The 19,640-nt window shown below is 68.1% G+C and overlaps 1 protein-coding gene across 6 annotated transcripts; it reads right to left on the reverse strand.

The window, feature by feature from the left end:
- Positions 1-4,324: 4,324 nt before the first annotated feature.
- Positions 4,325-17,917, reverse strand: UCKL1 (uridine-cytidine kinase 1 like 1). Of its 6 annotated transcripts, XM_069496492.1 has the most exons (16): positions 14,313-14,913; positions 13,959-14,107; positions 10,772-10,962; positions 10,515-10,621; positions 10,171-10,341; positions 10,025-10,096; positions 8,774-8,963; positions 8,638-8,699; positions 7,884-7,900; positions 5,583-5,681; positions 5,424-5,517; positions 5,281-5,343; positions 5,084-5,206; positions 4,856-4,963; positions 4,626-4,782; positions 4,325-4,542 (listed from the first exon to the last, which is right to left on the reverse strand). In XM_069496492.1, exons 2-16 carry the CDS (start codon positions 14,024-14,026, stop codon positions 4,463-4,465), a joined length of 1,602 nt encoding a protein of 533 aa, XP_069352593.1. In that variant the 5' UTR covers positions 14,027-14,107; positions 14,313-14,913; the 3' UTR covers positions 4,325-4,462. The 6 variants fall into 6 exon arrangements, with proteins under 6 accessions (XP_069352593.1, XP_069352591.1, XP_069352592.1 ...); XM_069496490.1 differs by lacking the exons at positions 7,884-7,900; positions 13,959-14,107; positions 14,313-14,913 and adding exons at positions 6,657-6,676; positions 17,782-17,917 and having other exon boundaries at positions 10,772-10,959; XM_069496491.1 differs by lacking the exons at positions 13,959-14,107; positions 14,313-14,913 and adding an exon at positions 17,782-17,917 and having other exon boundaries at positions 10,772-10,959.
- Between the last annotated feature and the right edge of the window lie 1,723 nt (positions 17,918-19,640).

The raw sequence follows: 19,640 nt of genomic DNA on the forward strand, positions 1-19,640 counted from the left end.
CCTGCAGGAGGCTCTTCTCTGGCCGGGGGCTGTTCTGCACACAGGGGCCAGGGAGGGGCCTGCCTGGGCGCAGCTGGGACCAAGCTGAGGCTCTTGCCTGGGGACCCTGGGTCAGGGCAGGAGCCCTCCTGAGAGCCCAGGGAGGCTCACAGGGCTGAGCGCCCCTCAGCTGCAGTCGCACCTCCACACCCTGTGACTTGTCCCTAAGCAGACACAGGGGGGACTCCTCTCTGGCCTGCGCCCCTCTGGAGCAGGAGACAGGACCTTCCTGTGCCCTGAGGGCAAGGCAGAAAGTTCTCAGAACTGAAAGGCAATTTAAAGTTTTTTTTTTTTGTTTTTGTTTTTTGTTTTTTTTTTTGAGACAGAGTCTCGCTCTGTTGCCCGGGCTACAGTGCCGTGGTGTGAGCCCAGCTCGCAGCAACCTCAAACTCCTGGGCTGAAGCGATCCTCCTGCCTCAGCCTCCCGGGTAGCTGGGACTACAGGCATGTGCCACCATGCCTGGCTAATGTTTTCTATATATTTTTAGTTGTCAAGCTAGTTTCTATTTTTAGTAGAGATGGGGTCTCACTCTTGCTCAGGCTGGGAATTCCTGAGCTCTAACGGTCCGCTCACCTTGGCCTCCCAGAGTGCTGGGATGACAGGCGTGAGCCACCGGGCCCAGCCGAGACCCTGTCTTAAAAAAACAGAAAACTCCATGTGGCCCTTAGCTGTAACTGCGGTACAGAACGTGCCCGTGAATTAGTGCTACCTGGCCCTGGTCTACTCAACCACACAGATTTTCGGGTTTTCACTGTTGAAACAAAGCTGCCCCGGGGGCGGGGCTGGAAGGCTTTCCGTGACTACTGGGGGGCCCCAACTGCCCTGCGAGGGGGCCTCCCTGTCTTCTGCCATGCCCTCCTCACCTCCCTGCCGGCCTAGCGCTGTCGCACGGTTTTTCTCGGTTGGTCTACATTTTCTTAATCAGGTAGAGTCCACGTTTATCATAACACGTTCAGTGTTTTATATATGGGATTCTTACAGAGAGACACGAAGTGACACCAGGCCGGAATGACGGACGTTCTGGTGGGCGGCTGGACCTCTGGGCGCGCCGTCCCCGCCCCTCCTGGCCCCGGGCTGTGCAGCCCTGACCCTGCCCGCCTTCCGCGCCGGTGCTGGGTCCTGGGTCGGGCGCGAGGGGGAGCGCGGGACCCGAGCAACACGGACTGCCTGGCTCGCGGGGGCGCGGCAGGGTCCACGGGACGCGCCTGGGCTTCCAGATCTGCGGAAGCGCGCAGGGCGGGCGCCGCCTGCCGTCCCCTGTCACCTGCCCGCGCTGCAGCAGGTGGCGCCCCGGACCGCGCCGTGTCGCGTGGCTCCAGCGCCGGGGGTCTCCCGCCGACCGCACGGCCCTGCCCAGTCCCGGCCGGATGGACCCGCCGCTGTGCTCGCCCCGCCAGGTCCGGAGCCCCCGCGCGCTTCTGTTTTGGAGGCCCCGGCGCCACCCAAACAAGGCCCGCGGCGCCCAGCTCAGCCGCGGACTCCCCAGAGCTCCGAGTGTCGCGGCCCCGGCCCCGCATCCAGGACCCCGAGCGCCTGCTGCGCCGGCGCTTTCCGCCCGCCCGCGCGTGCGGCCCCTCCGCCGGGGACACTCTCGGCTCCGCTCCACCCGCGCAGGAACGCGGGCTCCGGGCGGGGATCGAGGAGGGCAGGCGCCGGCCCCCGGCCCCGAGCCGCGTGACGCCGGGGCGGGCCGTGGGCTCCAGCTGGAAGCCGGTTGGTGGGACGTGCGTGGACCCGCGCCCCGAGCTAGGTCTGCCCGCTCACCGGCCGCCCCAGTGGATGTCACCGCGGAAGTCGCCCTTGCACCCAACCCCGTCCCTCCAGGGCCAGCATCCTCGGTCAGACCCTATGCGAGCCGCCCGCCTCCTCCTCAGCCGGCGCAGCCGAGGTCCACCCGCCCCCCCCTCCCTGGTGCGTCAACCGCTGCCCCTCCCCCACACCTGCCTCCCCGCCGCCTTGCTTAGGACCCTCCGTGAGCCTGAAAGTGCCCTACCCTCCGGGGCCCTCTCTGGCTGCCTCGTGCCGCCCACATGGTGGGGAACCTGTCCAGCCCTACAGGCGTTTCCTCCAGATGCCCTTTTCCCAGGATTCATCCTGGAGCACGTGGGCCCACAGCAGGCCGGGCCCAGGAATCCAGGCACATCTGCTGCCTTCCTGACTCCAGGTGGCCCATCTCGGGCACCAGGTAGGGCGCCTGCGCCCCAGTCCACCCCAGATTTTCAGACCCTACTGCTGATAGCATGTGCCTTGTGCTGGGGAAAGACCCGTCCCCTGGCACTGGGCACCCCAGGCTTCCCTTCCACCAAGCCGTCACCCCCCATGTCAGACTCTGTGGGGAAGGGGCAGCACCTCACGGGCTGACGAACCTGAGATTGACCCTGGAGACTCACCATTCTCAGGTTGGACAGTCCTGGAGGCACTGCCCGGGGCAGCTGGCAGAGCGGGCAGGCAGGCTTCTCCTCGGGACACTCACACCAGGTGTCACGGGTTTGCATCCAGCCTGCCCCGCTCCCTCCCGGGCTCTGAAGAGTAGCTCTGGGCCGAGGCCCCATGTCACGAGGCCCCATGTCACGCTCCCTGCTCCCTTCGGCTTCTCCAGCACCCTCAGCCCCTGCTGGGCCCAGAGGAGCCCGGGTGGCCAAGAGCAGCACAAGGCTGTCTGGCTCCAGCCCCACGTCAGCCCCTTGAGGGTTTCCTGGGGAGGGACCCTCCCTCCCTGGAGAGCTCGGCCCCAGCCTCACCCAGGCCCCGGCCCACACTGGACGCCCCCAGTGTCTCCAGCAGCTGTGTTGGGGTTTGGTCTGATGGAGGCCTTGGACGTTGGATCCTGGCCCTCTTTCGTGGGACCAGAAAGTTCCCAGGGGCTGGAGGAGTTGCTCCCCCGCACTGGCACCCTGAAAACCCTCCCCCAGGCTACTTGAAAGGTGGCCCACCTCTGACACCCCCCAGGGCACTGGCAGGAAGTGGGCCCAAGAACTCCCCTAAATTGTCATGTAGCCTTGCCAGGCCCGAGCTGCCCTCCAGCAAGGAGACCCCCCCCCCCCAGGGCCTGCCGGCAGCACCTCAGCCTCCACGTGGGCGGGGATCTGAGGCCGGGCTCCAGCACAGGCCTCCACTGACCCTCAGAAGAGGGAGGAAGCTGCCTTTCCCTTGGGGCTGGGGGCTAATTGGAGTGGGGGCGGCTGGGCCCCTCCCTCCAGCCCTGAGCACCGTGCATGCAGTGTGTGGGGGGGGGGGTTGGCACACATGTGCCTCTCTGGAGCGGATCAGCCCCCGGCTGAGGCCTCCCAGGAGTGACCTGGCCCCGCCAGCTCCTAGCTAACCGTTTCCACCATCCCTCTTCTGGGAAGACCTGGATGAAAGGAAGGAGAGGCCCCCTCTCCGGGGCGCACAGGGCAGGGCCAGGCTGTCGCCCGAGTGCGAGTGAGGGAGGGAGGGGAGAGGGGTCTACTCACCAGGGCAGGGAGGGAAGACCCTCCTGCTGACCTCTGAGCCCTACCTTGGTCCTCTGTCCCCGGTGGTGGCTGGCTGCCCCCTGGACAAGCCTCCTGTCTTTATCTGCCTGCCTTGGCCTGGCCTCCACCCGGTGACTTCCTGTCCCCACCCCCTCTCAAGCTTTTCCATGACAAGGCCTTGGGGGGGAGGGGAGACCAGGGAAGCAGGAAAGAGGCAAGAGGAGGTCTGGAGGGACAGAGGAGGGAGTCTGCCTCAGGGTCCCAGCCCATCTGCCATGGCTGAGCCCACGGCCCACACGAGCACTGGGTGTCACGTGCGCACGTATGCATCGTGGACACCACACCCAGGCAGGCTCTCCATGGGGGGACGTCTGGCGGTGGCCAGGGAAGCCTAGCATCCTTGAGTGCAGGAGCAGCGGCTGCAGGGCTGGACTTGGCGCCTAGTCCTGAGCTGCACAGCTGGCCTGGCCCGCTCCTTGCAGCCGGGGCCTCCCTCCCACGGCCGCCCACACACCAGTTTCCGCTGGGTCCCTTGATGGTACAAATCTGTGGGTAGCGGGGAACCGTCACAGGGTGGGGCTGCCTCTTGTGGGCCCCAGGTGGCCCTGTCCCCTTCCCAGGTCCAGGCCAGGTGGACACTAAGCTGTGTGGTTCTAGGGGACCCATCTCACAGAGCTGGGGGCGCACAAGTGCAAGGCTGGGACTGCCTGGTCCTGCTGGGGGGAGGCCAGGGCCTCGAGGCTCCTGGCTCCTGCAGCCGGGCGAGCTTCCAGAAGCCACATCTGGCCAGGTACCACTCCCGTGCCATAACTAACCAGCCACACCTCCATTTTTCTAAAGCTTTATTTTATAAAATGCGTAGAGTAAGCTATATTGATGACATTTTAAAAATTAAGTTATGTGTTGTATACTGCAATCCTGGGGTAAGCGGAAGTCAGGTGCGGACTGGGTGGCTCGGCCTGGGCAGTTAACCTGTGGAGGCCACTTCCTCCTCATCACTGCCATCAGGGACCGCGTCCGTCCCAAAGTAGCGGTCACCAAAGTTCCCTAGAGAAAGAAGCCAGCATGGCAGGGCCTCCTGGGGCCACCCCCTACCCCACGCTCTGCCGAAGGGGCCCAGGCAGCCTCACCGATGCCTGGGATGATTCGGAAAAGGTCATTGACTCGCTTGTCCACGGCCGTGGTGATGATTTTCACACGTGGGAATGCGTAAGCCACTGAGTGCACGCCCATCTCTGCCATGAGCAGTGACAGCAGGAAGATCTTGTCCTCCGGTACATCGTGGTCCTGCGGATCACAAGGGGCAGGTGAGTCCCAGTCCTCCGCGGGACCGTCTGCAGCCCGCCTGGGGCCCACTCACCAGGAGCACGCGCACAGCCATCATGGCCGCGGCGCCCGTGGACACCGTGCAGTCCATGAGGATCACGTGGTCGTCGCTGATGTCCTTGGGCAGCCGGAGGTAGTGGAGCTGCAGGTAGCGCGGGTCAGGGCCACGTGGGGGGGGCCCACGGCCCCTCCCGCAGGCCGCCTCTGACTCCGCCCCGGGCTCCCCGTCCCCGCAGCCCCCAGGCCAGCCCCGTCCTGGCACCTCAGGCTCCCCCGTGAGCTGATTGGTCTGGATGAGGATGGTGCCGATGCGCACGTCCTTGCACACGGCACGCAGCGCAGGCTCCATGGTCTCACCGGCCCGCAGGATGGACACGCCCGTGATCTGGGAGCAGAGGGGCTGAGCGAGCCCGCGCCCACCCCAGCCGCCGGCCCGCCCCCAGGCGCCCGGGCAAGTACCTGCTTCCCGGAGTAGCACTTGCCGGCATAGTCCTGCCCCTGCGGGGTCTGCACCACACAGTCCTGCACAGACCGTGGGGCGCCGTGAGTGCAGGACCCCTCCCCAGCCCGGGTCCGACGCTCCCACCCCGCTTGCTGCGCACCTGGAAGGGCAGGAAGGAGAGTGCGTGCTCGATGAGCAGTCGCATCAGCCTCTTGGAGTAGAAGATGAATTCATCGCGGCTGGTCTCCTTGTCCCTGTGGGGCCAGCGGTCAGCAGAGGGTGGACCCCCGGGCCCCCCGCCCTGCAGGTGGGCACTCACCTGATGATGGTGTGCATGCCCCGCACCTGCGGCGTGCTCTTGAGAACGCTCAGCGTCCGCGGCAGGGGGTGGCACTGGTGGGCTGAGGCCAGTGCAGCCCTGGGGACACAAGCCAATTGGGGACACTGAAGAAGCGGTGTCTTCTCCCACAGCCCCTCCCCCCACAGGACAGCACGTGTCACTGTGAGGCCACACCTGTGGGGGCACCGCTGGATGTGCAGGGTGGCACCTGGCTGCCTCCCTGCGGCTGCCCTGAGGGGCAGATGTCCCCCCACCTCAACCCCTGGGCAAAGGTAAAAGGGCAGCGGGAGGCGGAGCGACTGTCCGGCAGGAAGCCAGGGGCTGGGCCGTGAGGCGTCCCCTTCCAGTCCAGCACCCTCCCGGGCTCAAGCAGAAAAGGGCAGGCACAGGGTGGGCTCAGGCATGCAGACACATCTGAGTCCCGCGGATGGGCCCTCATCCCCAGCCTCTCTGTGGGGCGACTAAGCTTTGGCTCAATCCCTGCCCTGGCTCATCCTCCAGGTGGTGCGTGGCCCGTCTCAGGAGAGGAGGGCAAAGCTGGCTCAGTGTCGCCTGACTGCCCCGCCCTGCTGCCCCAGGCCTGGAGAGGGAAGAGGGTAGGGCCACGAGGAAGGGCTAGAGTGGGGGGCGGGGCAGGCGCAGGGGGCGGGGCAGGAATAGGAGCAGGGGGCGGGGAGGGGCAGGTGCAGGGGGCGGGGCAGGTTCAGGGGGCGGGGCAGGGCAGGTGCAGGGGGCGGGGCAGGAATAGGAGCAGGGGGCAGGTGCAGGGGGCGGGGCGGGGCGGGAATAGGAGCAGGGGGCGGGGCAGGAATAGGAGCAGGGGCGGGGCGGGGCAGGCGCAGGGGGCGGGGCAGGTGCGGGGGGCGGGGCAGGAATAGGAGCAGGGGCGGGGCGGGGCAGGAGCAGGGGGCGGGGCAGGAATAGGAGCAGGGGCGGGGCGGGGCAGGTGCGGGGAGCGCGGCCGGCGCACCGCAGGGGCAGGTGCGGGGCTGGGGGCGGCGCAGCAGGAGCAGCGCACACGGCAACACTACAATCAGAGCACACTCCGCTCACATATCCCAACGCAGCTTCCTCTGCTCGCCAGGTGAAGAGCGCGTTCGGGGAGGGAACAAGGCAGGAGACGGGGTTTACACAGAAGAGGAAGAGAACAGAGAAAAGCCCACTTAGTCCGGGGAGCAGGGCCCGTCCCGGCAGAAGTCAACAGGGCGGTCACGAGGCCTGAGGATGAGGCCGGGCCGGAGCGCCAGCCAGCCGCGCCCAGCCCCGCAGCCCTCCCTGCTGCCACCAGCAGCACTTCCTGGGCCGCGAGCCGCGCGTCGGGCCTCTGGCCACCGCTTCCTGGGCTGACCAGAGAATGGAAACTGTAGCTGGCCACATTCAGGCGTTTTTCTCAAGTTGAAACCCTGGAAACTTTTTTTTCTGAGAACAAAGGCTTCAAGAGGAAACTGCCGTGACAAGCCCTGTGGGTCTTGGTGGGGGCCAAGCAGAGCCTCATGCGGGGACAGGAGGTGGGGGGTGGCGGTGGGGAGGGTGCACAGCTGGCGGACGGGCCCTGGAGGCATTTCCAACCACAGTGAACCCTGGGGGCAGCCAGGGCGAGGGTACCAGTGTACAGGCTCTCCAACCAGGTGGCCCAGCCGCAAGCCTCCCAACTCCACAGAAAGCCTGGGAAAGGGCAGGTCCCTCGTGGCTGGCCACGCCAGGCAGGTGCTCACTTCCCAGCCTGCCTGCTCGCGTGGTGGGGCTGCAGGAGGCAACCCCAGCCCAGGCAGAGCTTGCTGCCTGCAGCAACAACACTGCTCCTCTTGGCCTGAGTCGCACTGGGCTCTAGGACAAAGGTGGGACAGGGCAGGACCAGGATGGGCAGGGACGGGGGGCCAGGTCCTCACCACCCAGACAGAGTCGACGGCCCCATGAGATGGGTCGGAGGGGCCGTAACAGGCACCCTCTGTCTGCGGTCGTGCCTGTGGTCACTGCCCTGGGAGCCTGAAGTGCTGTCTCAGAACAGCTGTGCTCTGTGCAGTCGAATCCAGAGATGGTCCCCGGGGTTGGGGGAGGCTCCAGCAAGGTCTGCGTGACCTTGGGCATGCTACTTAAACTCTGTGCCTCAGTGTCCTCGTCTGCCAGCAAGGAGAGGCAAAGGCAGCGGTGGGACTGCGCCACACCACCCCCGCTGTGTCTGGGGAGGGGCCGCCCGCCTGCCTGGGCCACAGCCCAGCCCCGGAGCTCCGTGTGGAGCTGGAAATGCCTCCATCTGTGCGACCGCTGCTCAAGTCTTACCTGACGCTGAGTTCACGCTGGGGCAGCAGCACAGGGAGACACAAGGGAACGGTGACGTGTCAGTGACCAGGGCAGCTGGCCAGGCCGCTCCCACCCAGGAATGGCTACGCTGCAGCCCCATGGGAACACGGCCAGCCAGGGGAGGTGGTGAGCTTCTAGTGGCCTCTCGCCCTGGGCCAGGGCCTGCGGTTCTGGGCTGGGGCAGAGCCAGGGCCCCTGGGCTCTGTTCTGTAGGCCTCAGGCCTCCAATAGGCTGCTACGGGGTGTGCCCGGAGCCCACCCAGGATCCAAGGCCCAGCCGCAGAATGCCACAGGGCACGTGGGAGCTCCGCTGGGGCCATCACTCCGAGGGTGACCCACGGGGAAAGAGAGGCGCTCTGGCTCCACAGGGGACTCAGCACCGAGACCCCCCCAGCCCTGGCCACTCCCCTCACCCTCAGAGGCTGGGAGAGGCAGGAGCATGCCCTTCTGTGCAAGGCCAGGCTCAGGCCAGGTGCACCGTGGGGCTGGGCCTGAGCACCGTGCTCCCCCATCCCCTCAGGGAGCCCAGGCCCCTGCCCAGCACACAGGCGGGGGCTGAGCGGGGTGACCAGGCCACCCAAGCAGGCACAGGACACTCGGGGCTGGCACCTTGCAGGGACTGTGAACACACAGGGGCTGGCTGAGCAGGCTGCTGTGGGCGGTGGCGGCAGGGAAGCAGGCACTGGGGCTGGGGCGGGCTGCAGGGACGCGGACCCCTCGCCGGGCGGCCTACCTCCTCCAGCTGGCTGTGCACGTGCTGCACGATCAGGTCGATGGCCACGGTGTTGCCGCTCCCTGGGGGGGACAGGGAGGAGGGTGACGGGGGCCGGGCCACCCGCCTGCCCCCCGCAGGCAGCCTGCAGGCTCACCTCTGGGCACCACGATGTCGGCCAGGCGCATGGTGGGCTGGATGTACTGGTCGAAGGCGGGCTTGACAAACTTGTTGTACTGTTTGATGACGCCCTCGATGTCCCGGCCCCGCTCGCTGATGTCCCGGCGCAGCCGCCGCACCAGGCGGATGTCAGAGTCCGTGTCCACGAAGATCTTCATGTCCAGGAGCTGGATGGGGACGGCAAGCCCGTGGGTGGGGCTTGTGACCAGCGCGGCCAGTGTGGAGGCGCCAGGCCCAGCTCCCGCAGCGAGACCTGGTCTGTGTGCCAGGCCCAGGGCCGCCCGCGCAAGGGCACCTTCTGGGCCTGGCGGGAGCAGGGGTGGGCGTGGGTGTGGGGTGTGTATGGGGAGCGGGTGTCTGGGGGCAGAGTGCTGTCTCCTAGGCACGGGAGGAACGGGCTGGGGAGCATGTTCACTGGACGAAGCTCCCACAAACACACTGGGAAATTTGGGGCTCGGTGAGTTCAGGGTCTGGCCTGATACTCAGCACACAGCAGGTGGCACCTGAAGTGGCCGTGTGGGGGACTGGGCACTGCTATGTGCAGAACAATGGGGTCCTCTGGGCCTGTGCCAGGGGCAGGACTTGGGCCCTGGGGCCAGGCAGACCTGACTCAGATTCAGTTCTGCCCTTGGAGGCCCATGTGACCGCAACTCCCTCAAACTCACTGGCCTTGGGTCCTCACCCGTCCCTCAGGACTACAAGGGGAGTAAGACCCTGTCTCTACTAAAAAATAGAAAAAAAAATTAGCTGGGCAAATAAAAATAGAAAAATTAGCCGGGGATGGTGTGCGCCTATAGTCTCAGCTACTCAGGAGGCTGAAGCAGGAGGATCGCTTGAGCCCAGGAGTTGGAGGTTGCTGTGAGCGAGGCTGACGCCACGGCTCTCCAGCCCGGACAACAGAGCGAGACTCTGTCTCAACAAAAAAAGAACAGGCCAGGTTTGAGCACAGGCCTCGTCCGCAGGTGGAAGTGGGAACCCGGCAGCCACACTCCACCACTCGTGGCACCACTGGGCCCTCCCCGCGGTGAGGAGCGGCCGGCTCGGGCAGTTTAGAGAACGGAGGCCTCAGGGACAGGACAGGGGATCGTGCACCTCTGGGATGGGGTAGAACAGGGGACTGCGCCCCTAGGGGACAGGGCGCCGGAGCCTTCCTGCAGGAAGTGCGCAAACGGTGCGTGGCAGGAGGAGCAGGGACAGCGAGGGGCGGGCGTTCCCAGGGGACCCTCACCTCCAGCAGCGTCTTGTCGGCAAAGGCCATGATGCCCTCAAAGATGATGACATTCGCGCCGTAGAGCGTTTTCTGCAAGGGAACCGGGGAGTTGCCGGCGCCCAGCTCGCGCGCCCGCAGCTCCCCCAGGCCTCAACCCGGCCTACCCAGTCCTTCTTGCGGCTGTGCGTGGTGAAGTCGTAGATGGGCACCTTCACGCTCTTCCCCTGCTTCAGCTTCTTGAGGGTGGAAATGATGAGGTCAAAGTCGAAGGCATCCGGGTGGTCAAAATTGAAGTTGTTGTGTGCGGCCTGCTCCTGCTGCTGCTTGGTCAGCACCTGTCGGGGGAGGCTGCCGAGGAGCTGGGGCAGGGGCGGCCACGCAGGGGCCCGGAGACCCGGAGCCCACGTCTGTGGACACTCTGGGGGGCCGGGCAGGGGCAGCCATGCAGGGGCCTGGAGGCCCGGAGCCTGCGTCTGTGGACACTCTGGGGGGCCGGGCAGGGCCTCACCTTGTAGAAGGAGTCCATGGACAGCAAGACCACCCAGGGCACGTCCAGCGCCTCGATGATCATCCTGGCCACGGTGGTCTTCCCGGAGGCACTGCCGCCTCCCAGGCCTGCGGGGAGGAGCAGAGACGCCCTGTGAGCAGGAGCAGGTGGGCTGCACGGACAGGCCCAGAGACACCCACCCGCTCGGGGAGAGGACAGCTGAGCCCCTCGAGGAGGCCCCGGTGTCGGACGGTGGGCTGCACGCTCCCCACGCTCACCGATGGCGAAGGCCTCCTTGGACTGGGTGCCGTGCTCGTTGTACCAGGGTGGCCGCCCTGCCGTGTAGATGGTGCGCTTACTGGTGCGCAGCAGGGGCGGCTCAGACTTGCACTGGCTGGTCGTGCGCTTCCGGGGCGAGCGCCCGGTGCCCACGGGGGGGAGGAGTCTGTCCAGGGATTCCGTGTTGCTGCTGCAGAGAAGGACACGCTTGGCCTCGGCCCCGGGCTGGCAGCCTCGCTGGCCCCTGGCCATGGGCACCCTCACACACGGGCAGGGCAGAGGGGCAGGCCGGCTGGGGCGCACAGGAAACCCGCCGGCAGAGCGGGGGGCCTCGGCCCGCTGGGCAGACAGACCCTCGTGGCTTGGCCTGGGCACAGGGCCTCGGACCACCACTGGGCAACGGCAAAGGACAGGGACACGAGGAGACACACGTCCCAGGGCCACCCGCCTGGGCCGGGCTGTGCCCCGTCCCCCCAGGGTGGGCACGTGAAAGAGGCACGATGACGACCCAGCAGAGGCCCCGTCCCTCTCCCCAGCGGGGACACGCTCTGAGCAGGCAGTCACTGCTGCCCCGGAGGACAGCGGCTGAGACAGGAGGCAGCCACGGGCGGAGGCGAGGCCAGAGCAGGCCGTGTGCGCCCAGGTGAGGGGCCACACTGTGAAGAGGCCGAGTGGCTTGGGGAGAGGGAGGCTGGGGGCTCAGCCAGGACCTGTGCCCGCCAGGGACAGCAGTGCTCAGGGCAGGGTGGCCCTGTGGCCCAGCCGCTCTGGCTGTCAGAGTGCAGGACGGGGTCTTGGGCTGAAAGACCTAAGGGGAACCCGCCCTCTTTTGCTGTGGTCCCTGCGGGGTCCCCAAGGCGGAACCTGCACACAGCTGTCGGGGCTGCCTGGGGAGGAGGGGCTGGAAACCCAACCTGAGGAAAGTCACACCCACACGCGTCACTCACGCTGAGCTGACACTCTGGGCCCTGCTAATTCCCTCAGCTGGTTCACATCCCCAAGTGGGTGGGGGCCCTGGCCTCAAACCCGGGGAGGGGACAGCTTCTGGGAGGCTCGACGTGGTGCAGTGGCCGGCACCAGCCCGATACGGCCCAGTGTCTTCTGAGCGGCTCGGATGCTGGGGGGACGGGACACAGACACTCTGTCCCCTGCCTGAGGGACTGGCCGGCCACAGTGGCCCAGCGTCATGCTTCAGGCCTGCGCAGGAAGCACAGGGGTCGGCGGCTTGGCCCCGCAGGTCACGGCCCACCCACGCGGCCACTGACCGGGCAGGGCGGAGCCCGGGTCCCACGTGCAGTGGGTGTGCAGGACGCGCCTGCAGGAGCAGCGTGTCCACCACGGCTGGAAATGCCACACCCGGGGGGACACTGCGGGGGGACAGGGAAAGGCATCCTCGGAGCAGCAGGGTCAGGCGGGAAAAGCGGACCCTCGGGAGGGGCAGCTCCGTCCGCAGACACCGGCAAGCGGAGGCGTCTGCCCGCGAGCATCCGCGCAGGGAGACACCCGCACGGGCCAGGCGCGCTCAGGGTCTCCCTGGGTGCCCACATGTGGAACAGGGACTCCTGCCTCATCCGAGTGTCTTATAAGCACGTGCCGCGTTGTCATCAAAACCACACCAGTCTGTCTTTCAAGCTTGCTGTCCTGTTGTCACTGCCGTGACCCCGAGGGGGCATTGCCACGCTTCCCCAGGCTGGTGCCTGGCTGGGGACACGGGCCAAGACAAGCGTCTTCCCGCCCCTGGGGCAGCCCGACTCCCTCCAGCTCCAGAACACCCGTGTCTCCGGCTGCGCAACCTCCCAGAGCGCCAGCGAGCGGTGCCCGGGGCGGGAAGGTGGCGTCTGTGGCTCGCCTGGGGCGGTGGAAGGAGCAGCAGCTCCCAGGCCCACAGAAGGACGCGGCGAGTCCCGGCCCCAGAGAACCAGCCGCGTCTCCCTGGAGACGGAGGCAGGTCTGCTGCTCCAGCTCCCCAGGGCGCGGGCGGGAGAGCGCGGGGATGATCCGCGGGCTGCTGCGCTCAGCCTCCCTCTGCTCTCGGAGCTGCGCGCTGGCGTCAGCAGCAGGGCTGGGCCCACACACACACACACACACACACACACATACGCGTGCACACACGCGCGGCGGTGCTGGGACGGGAGCAGCTAGCCACCCACAGCACGCAAGGACTCGGCCCGGCCGGGGCCTGCAGCCCACTCAGCCGGGAACAGACAGTGGGACCCAGCAGTCGAAAGCAATGACGTCCCTGGGCCCCTGGGGGGAGGGCAGCTTGCTGCTCACGGGGCACACGGATCCCCAGGTAAACAAACGGGCCTTCAGGGCTCCTCCTTGGGGGCTGCCCCTCCCAGCGGGCCATGGTCGGTGGCCACAGCGGGGCAGACTGGACTGGGGTCGCCTTGGCCCACAGCAGCGGTGTGTTCTGAGCAGACAGGGCGGCTCCGGTGGCCCTGGAGGCCACGGCGGGCAGAGAACAAACCCAGGCGGTCCCCTCCCCTCTGTGCCTAACCCCACCATCTGCAGGGAATCGCCTCTCTCTTCAGCCTCAGGGAGGAAACTCCAGCAAAGAAAATCTGACTCCCAAAGGGCAAGACCTCAGGGATGACGCCCCCAGCAGCACCCAGCGCCCCGTGCCCTGGGGCCCAGGGGCGAGCGCTCACACACACCTGTCTTGGCAGGGGCCTTCGGGTCCCCACCCGTGACTGTTCCTCATACTGCTGAAATGACCACCACGGATCCCTGCCACGGCTCATGCTCCTGGGGACGGTGCCCACAGGGTGGGACACCTGCCAGGCCAGGGGCAGCTCTGCCTGAAATTGGCCTCACCGCAGGCTCAGGCTGCGTCCGCACCAAGCCCGCCCCGCTGCCGTCTCCAAAGCCTGTCTGCCTCGGGGAGCCCGGGACCAAGCCTCACGCCGTTGTCCACAAGAGACCCCTTGAGAAAGCAAAGTAGCACAAAAGCCCCATCTCCTGTCCACAGATGAACCAGGGTGCTTCTGGCCACAGTGAGGAAAGTTAATTTCAACCCAGGGCTGTGAGCCACAACCGCACAAGACGCAGCGTGACCGACGGCCCAAGCTCGGCCCAGCGCCTGAGCGCGGCCGCAGCCCGTTTGCTTCCTGACACCCACAGACACGCAGCCCACCAAGGCCACCGTGAAGGGGGCCCCCGCGGGGCCTCCTTGCCGTGACTCACCTGCCTTCTGTGCCAAGGGCCCAGCACCCTGAGATCCTGGCGCCGGGGTAAGCCCGGGGGGCGCTCATGGCGCAGGGCGCGGGCGGGCACTGGTCCCGGGGTGGGAGCTCCTGGACGGCGGGGGGACCCCAGCTCTGTGTCGTGTGGCTCTAGGATGGCAGTTATGGGGGCGTCACCACCTCTTACACTCACAGTGGCCCCGAGGCCAGCTCAGGAGCTCTGGCCGCCTACACGGCCCCTCCATGGGGGGACCCCCTTGGCTGGTGAGGGAGGCAGAGCGGCTGCCGTAAGGCAAGGGGGGGCGCAGAGCTGGGAGGCCCCTGTGACCCCACCGTACGCAGGGAACACACTCACCACTGTCCTCCGAGGCCAAGGCCAGGCATAAGCGGATCACCGAGCCGGGGGCCTGTGCACGCCTGATATTAATAGCACTGGCTGTGCCGGTGTGGCCTGGATAGCCCCAGGGCAGCCCTCAGCGCGCAGGGCCCTCCCGTGGGGGGCGGCACACCCACCGTGGGCCTGAGGGCCACCGTGCTCCTGCGCCTGCACTCTCCCAGAACTCCCAGAACTCCGTGGAAACAGCTGCAGAGCCCAGCCCCACAGCCAAGACGGGACATGGGAGGCGCCTCTCGGTAGGTGACCCGAATGTCAGTGCTGAGCTGGGCGCCCCACCCCTGGCCCCAAGGTGTCTCCTACAGGCATAAACAAATCTGAAACTCAACCCTCTGCACCAGCCGAGAGTAAGTGCCCGCCCCGCCCCCAGCTCCAGGAGCCAGCCCCGCCTGAGCAAGGTGTCACAGCTGAAATCCCTGCTGTCCCCGGGGAGGGATGAAGCAATGGCGTGTGCCATGACAGTCTCTCTGCTCGCTGCCTTCCAGCACGGAGACAGGGGCCGTCAGGGGCTCAGGGGAGAGGGAAGATTTTACACGGGGTCCACACACCTGAAAGGTGGCCCCTGGGGAGCTGCCACGCGGCACCTGTCTGTGTGCACAGGAGCGTCACCTCCCGACCCACTCCCGGGAGCTGGCTGTCCACGCCGCCGGCTGGGGAGACGGGACGGGGCCGACCCACAGGCGGGTGAGGAGTTGGGGCTCCTGGGGGTTCGCTAGCGTGGCTGTTTGAGCAGCAGAGTGGACTCAGGCTGGTCAGCCTGGCATGTACCCTGGATGCCCCAGCGGGCCAGGATGCAGGCTGGGTAGGCGGCTACAGGTCTGTGGGAAGCCAGCGCTGTGCTGGCCCCAGAAAGGGAGGCAAGAGCCCAGGTAAGCAGCTGCTAACGGAACCACCAGGTTCTGTCCTGGAACTGCCTGGCCCTGCCACAGGCCACCCTGCCGAGGACGATGTCCAGCGTGCCCCTCCACAGAGCTGGTCTCTTGGCCACGCAGCCCATGGCAAGGAGGGCCAGGACCTTCTGGCCATTCCAAAGCAGGTGACTTCCAGACTGCCCTGCTGTGGTCTCCCCAGCGCCAATATCTGCCAACCTATACGCCCAGAACACCGCCCCTGCCCCCGCCGGGTCCCCACTCACCAGGGCTGGGAAGGGCCAGAGAACAGCCACTCCCAGACCACGACAGGGCGCAAGGGCTGCTGGCGGAGCCGCCTGGCCACGCACCTTTCTGCCCGAGGTTCCCTCCCACCACAGGTGTCAGGGCTATTTGAGGCAGGTGGTGCCGGAGGCTGCTCTAGTCACCTCAGGACACCCCTCCTGCCCCCTCACCTGCCCGCCGTCCCACTCTGCGCTTCAGCACCCTTCACCGCCCACCATGGGGCCGCCGCTTGCCTCGTTCTCCTCAAGGACAGCGACAGGGGCACTGCGGGAGGGTCACAAGGACCAAAGCAGGTGCTGCATCAGTGACAAGGACCCCATGAGTGACGTCATCGTGAGGAAACGAGCACCGACTGTGCAGAGCTGCTCCCCACTGACTTGTCTGCAACGCCAGTGAAGTCAGAAACCACGTCCAACGGCGGGGACCTGGTACGCTTGAAACGGACCTTGGAGAAAGAGCCGTGGCGTGGAGCAGACGCTGCGGGAAGGTTTTCGCCCGCCTTGCTGTGGTTCCGTGCTGCTCTCCTGCCACTCGGGTCACCGTGCCCCGAGGACCCTCCCAGCCAACACCCGTAGCACGGCACCTCCTGACCCCCGGCCGGGTTTGAGAGAAGTTTCGCCAGACGAATAGAACGAGGCCAGAGGGGGGAGGCAGCAGCTGGTCCACAGGAGCCCACGTGGGCCAGACCCCAGGGTTCCACACTGGCTCAGGGACGGTGCTGCTCGGGCGGCTTTCTTGGGGTGACGGGGGATTGGGAGGTGGGGGGCTTGCACTGGCCCATCCCGCCACCCTGGAAACCTGTCCTCGGCAGGACTCTTTCCGGCTGCTCTGGGCAGGTCCCTCCAGCCTCCCTCCACTCCCCACGTCTCGACCACAGCCACGAGTCACTGCGGCCACCACTGGGGACTGGGTCCTGCACCAGCGGGGCCAGCTCTGCGGCAGGTGTGGAGACGGAGCCGTGAGGGCCAGGGAGGCCATAAACGGTGGACGAGGCAGACAGACCGCCCTTCGCAGCCCAAAGACGCGGAAGGAGAAACCGGAGCAGTGGTGGGGAGCCTGGGGGTGTCGGGACAGACCTGGACACCAGCTACAGGCGGCCTGGGACACCGGGGCAGCACTGAAGGCGGGGTGGGGGGACACATTTGAGGATCAGCAAGGAGAGCCACTGGGCTGGGGCAGAAGCAGCCCTGGACGGGACCAGGAAAGGGGCAAGAAGTCCAGACGCAGCCCTGGACGAAGGGTGCTGTGGTTACACTCGCTGCCGGCAGTCCCAGCTCCCCACTGTGCCCCCGTGACCACGCTGACGAAGGGCAACAGTCTCCACCTCCCGTGGCACTGTGCCCAGGGCACCATCTGGGCACAAGGCAGGCCCAGGCGGACGCTGCCACCCCTCACGCCGTCAGGGCTTATCTGCCCGCAGCCTCTCCCGCCTTGAGTTAGATCAAAGACCCACTTGGGAACCGGCAGGTGAACAGACTCGAGTCCTCTTGGCCCCCAGCCATGGCGCGCTCCTGGCCACTGCCCACCGGGAGGGCGGGCGAGAGGACACAGGACTCACTCCCGCAGGGCCGGGAAAGGCGCTCAGCCCGGCAGCTCCGTGGAGAGACCCTCCCCAGGACAGGGCCCCCTCCCCAGGCAGCAGCACCCAGACCGGCCCTGCAGTCCAGGCACTCGGGGTCTGCCTCTGAGTGGCGGCTGGCACGCAGGGAAGAGGTGCCCGAGCCGCCCCGTCGCCTCCCCAGGGGACTCCGCTCAGACCCGGAGGGAGGAGGTGCGATTGCTGCCACCGCGCGGCCACGGACGGCCACGGCCGCAAGGGACCAGGGAGCGTCTCCGCACCGGGCCCCGGGGACGGCCCTCCCCTGCACCCCGCAGCTCCCTCTCTTCGTGCTCTTGCGAAGCCCTGCAGAGCCTCAGGGTCCCCCCACGCGCAGGCAGCAGAGCCCCGGCCCGGCGGGGCAGGAGCCGGCCGAGCAGGGCTGAACCCCCCGCGCCTAAGCCGGAAGGTCAGGAAGGCACAGCCGGCTGGGCCGCCCACTCGCGCCGGGGGCCAGCGTCGGCAGGCCCGGGCGTGGAGGTCCGCGCACGCGGCGGCTGGGACCCCCGCGACAGCCGCCCGCGCTGTCCGACGCAGCCACGTGCGCGGAGGGGACTGACGCCGCCTTCCGCGCGGAGGCCCAGCGCCAGCCCCGAGGGGCCGCGGCCCGCGCCCGCCCGCTTCCCGCTGCCGCGTGCACGGGAGAGAGCGCGCCCCCGCTCGCCGGCGCCGCGCCTACCGGTCCTCGCTCGCGGCCTCGCTCTCCTCGGCCGGCCGGGGGAGCGGCGGGGCCGGCGGGGCGGCGTCTGCGGGCGCCGGGGGCGCAGCCATGGGGTTCGCGGGCCTCTCCGCGCCGCAGCTGGGCCGACAGGAGCCGCCAGGAGCCGGCCCCGATCGCGCGGACTACGAGCCCCACAAGGCCGCGCGACCGGAGGAGAGGCGCTTGGAGCCGCCGGTAGCGGGACTCGACCCGGGGACTACGAACCCCACAAGGCCGCGCGCCAGGACGGGAGCCGCCTGGAGCCATCGGGAGCGGGACCCGACCCCGCGGACTACGAGCCCCACAAGGCCGCGCGCCCGGACGGAGCCGCCTGAAACCGCTGGGAGCGGGACTCGACCCCGGGGACTACGAGCCCCACAAGGCCGCGCGCCCGGACGGAAGCCGCTTGGAGCCACCGGGAGGGGGGACCCGACCGCGCGGACTACGAGCCCCACAAGGCCGCGCGCCCGGACGGGAGCCGCTTGGAGCCACCGGGAGCGGGACTCGACCCCGGGAACTACGAGCCCCACAAGGCCGCGCGCCCGCACGGGAGCCGCTTAGAGCCACCGGGAGCGGGACTCGACCCCGCGGACTACGAGCCCCACAAGGCCGCGCGCCCGGACGGAAGTCGCTTAGAGCCACCGGGAGCGGGACTCGACCCCGGGGACTACGAGCCCCACAAGGCCGCGCGCCCGCACGGGAGCCGCTTAGAGCCACCGGGAGCGGGACTCGACCCCGCGGACTACGAGCCCCACAAGGCCGCGCGCCCGGACGGAAGTCGCTTAGAGCCACCGGGAGCGGGACTCGACCCCGCGGACTACGAGCCCCACAAGGCCGCGCGCCCAGACGGAAGCCGCTTGGAGCCAACGAGGGGGGGGGGGGGGGGGGGGGAACCTGACCGCGCGGACTACGAACCCCACAAGGCCGCGCGCCCGGACGGAAGCCGCTTGGAGCCAACGGGGGGCGGGGGGGGGGGGCGGAACCTGACAGCGCGGACTACGAGCCCCACAAGGCCGCGCGCCCGGAAGGGAGCCGCCGGGAGCGAGACTCGACCCCGCGGACTACGAGCCCCACAAGGCCGCGAGCCCGCACGGGAGCCGCTTGGAGCCAACGGGAGGGGGGACCTGACCGCGCGGACTACGAACCCCACAAGGCCGCGCGCCCGGACGGAAGCCGCTTGGAGCCAACGGGCGGGGGGAGGGGGGAAACCTGACAGCGCGGACTACGAGCCCCACAAGGCCGCGCGCCGGGACGGGAGCCGCCGGTAGCGAGACTCGACCCCGCGGACTACGAGCCCCACAAGGCCGCGCGCCCGGACGGGAGCCGCTTGGAGCCACCGGTAGCGGGACTCGACCCCGGGGACTACGAGCCCCACAAGGCCGCGCGCCCGGACGGAAGCCGCTTGGAGCCACCGGGAGTGGGTGGGGACCTGACCGCGCGGACTACGAGCCCCACAAGGCCGCGCGCTCGGACGGGAGCCGCCGGGAGCGGGACTCGACCCCGCGGACTACGAGCCCCACAAGGCCGCGCGCCCGCACGGGAGCCGCTTGGAGCCAACGGGAGGGGGGACCTGACCGCGCGGACTACGAACCCCACAAGGCCGCGCGCCCGGACGGAAGCCGCTTCGAGCCAACGGGCGGGGGGGGGGGGAACCTGACAGCGCGGACTACGAGCCCCACAAGGCCGCGCGCTCGGACGGGAGCCGCTTGAAACCGCCGGGAGCGGGACTCCACCCCGGGGACTACGAGCCCCACAAGGCCGCGCGCCCGGACGAAAGCCGCTTGGAGCCACCGGGGGGGGGGGGGTGGGGGAACCTGACCGCGCGGACTACGAGCCCC

Source organism: Eulemur rufifrons, chromosome 20 (assembly GCF_041146395.1).
Source record: "Eulemur rufifrons isolate Redbay chromosome 20, OSU_ERuf_1, whole genome shotgun sequence".
NCBI lineage: Eukaryota > Metazoa > Chordata > Mammalia > Primates > Lemuridae > Eulemur > Eulemur rufifrons.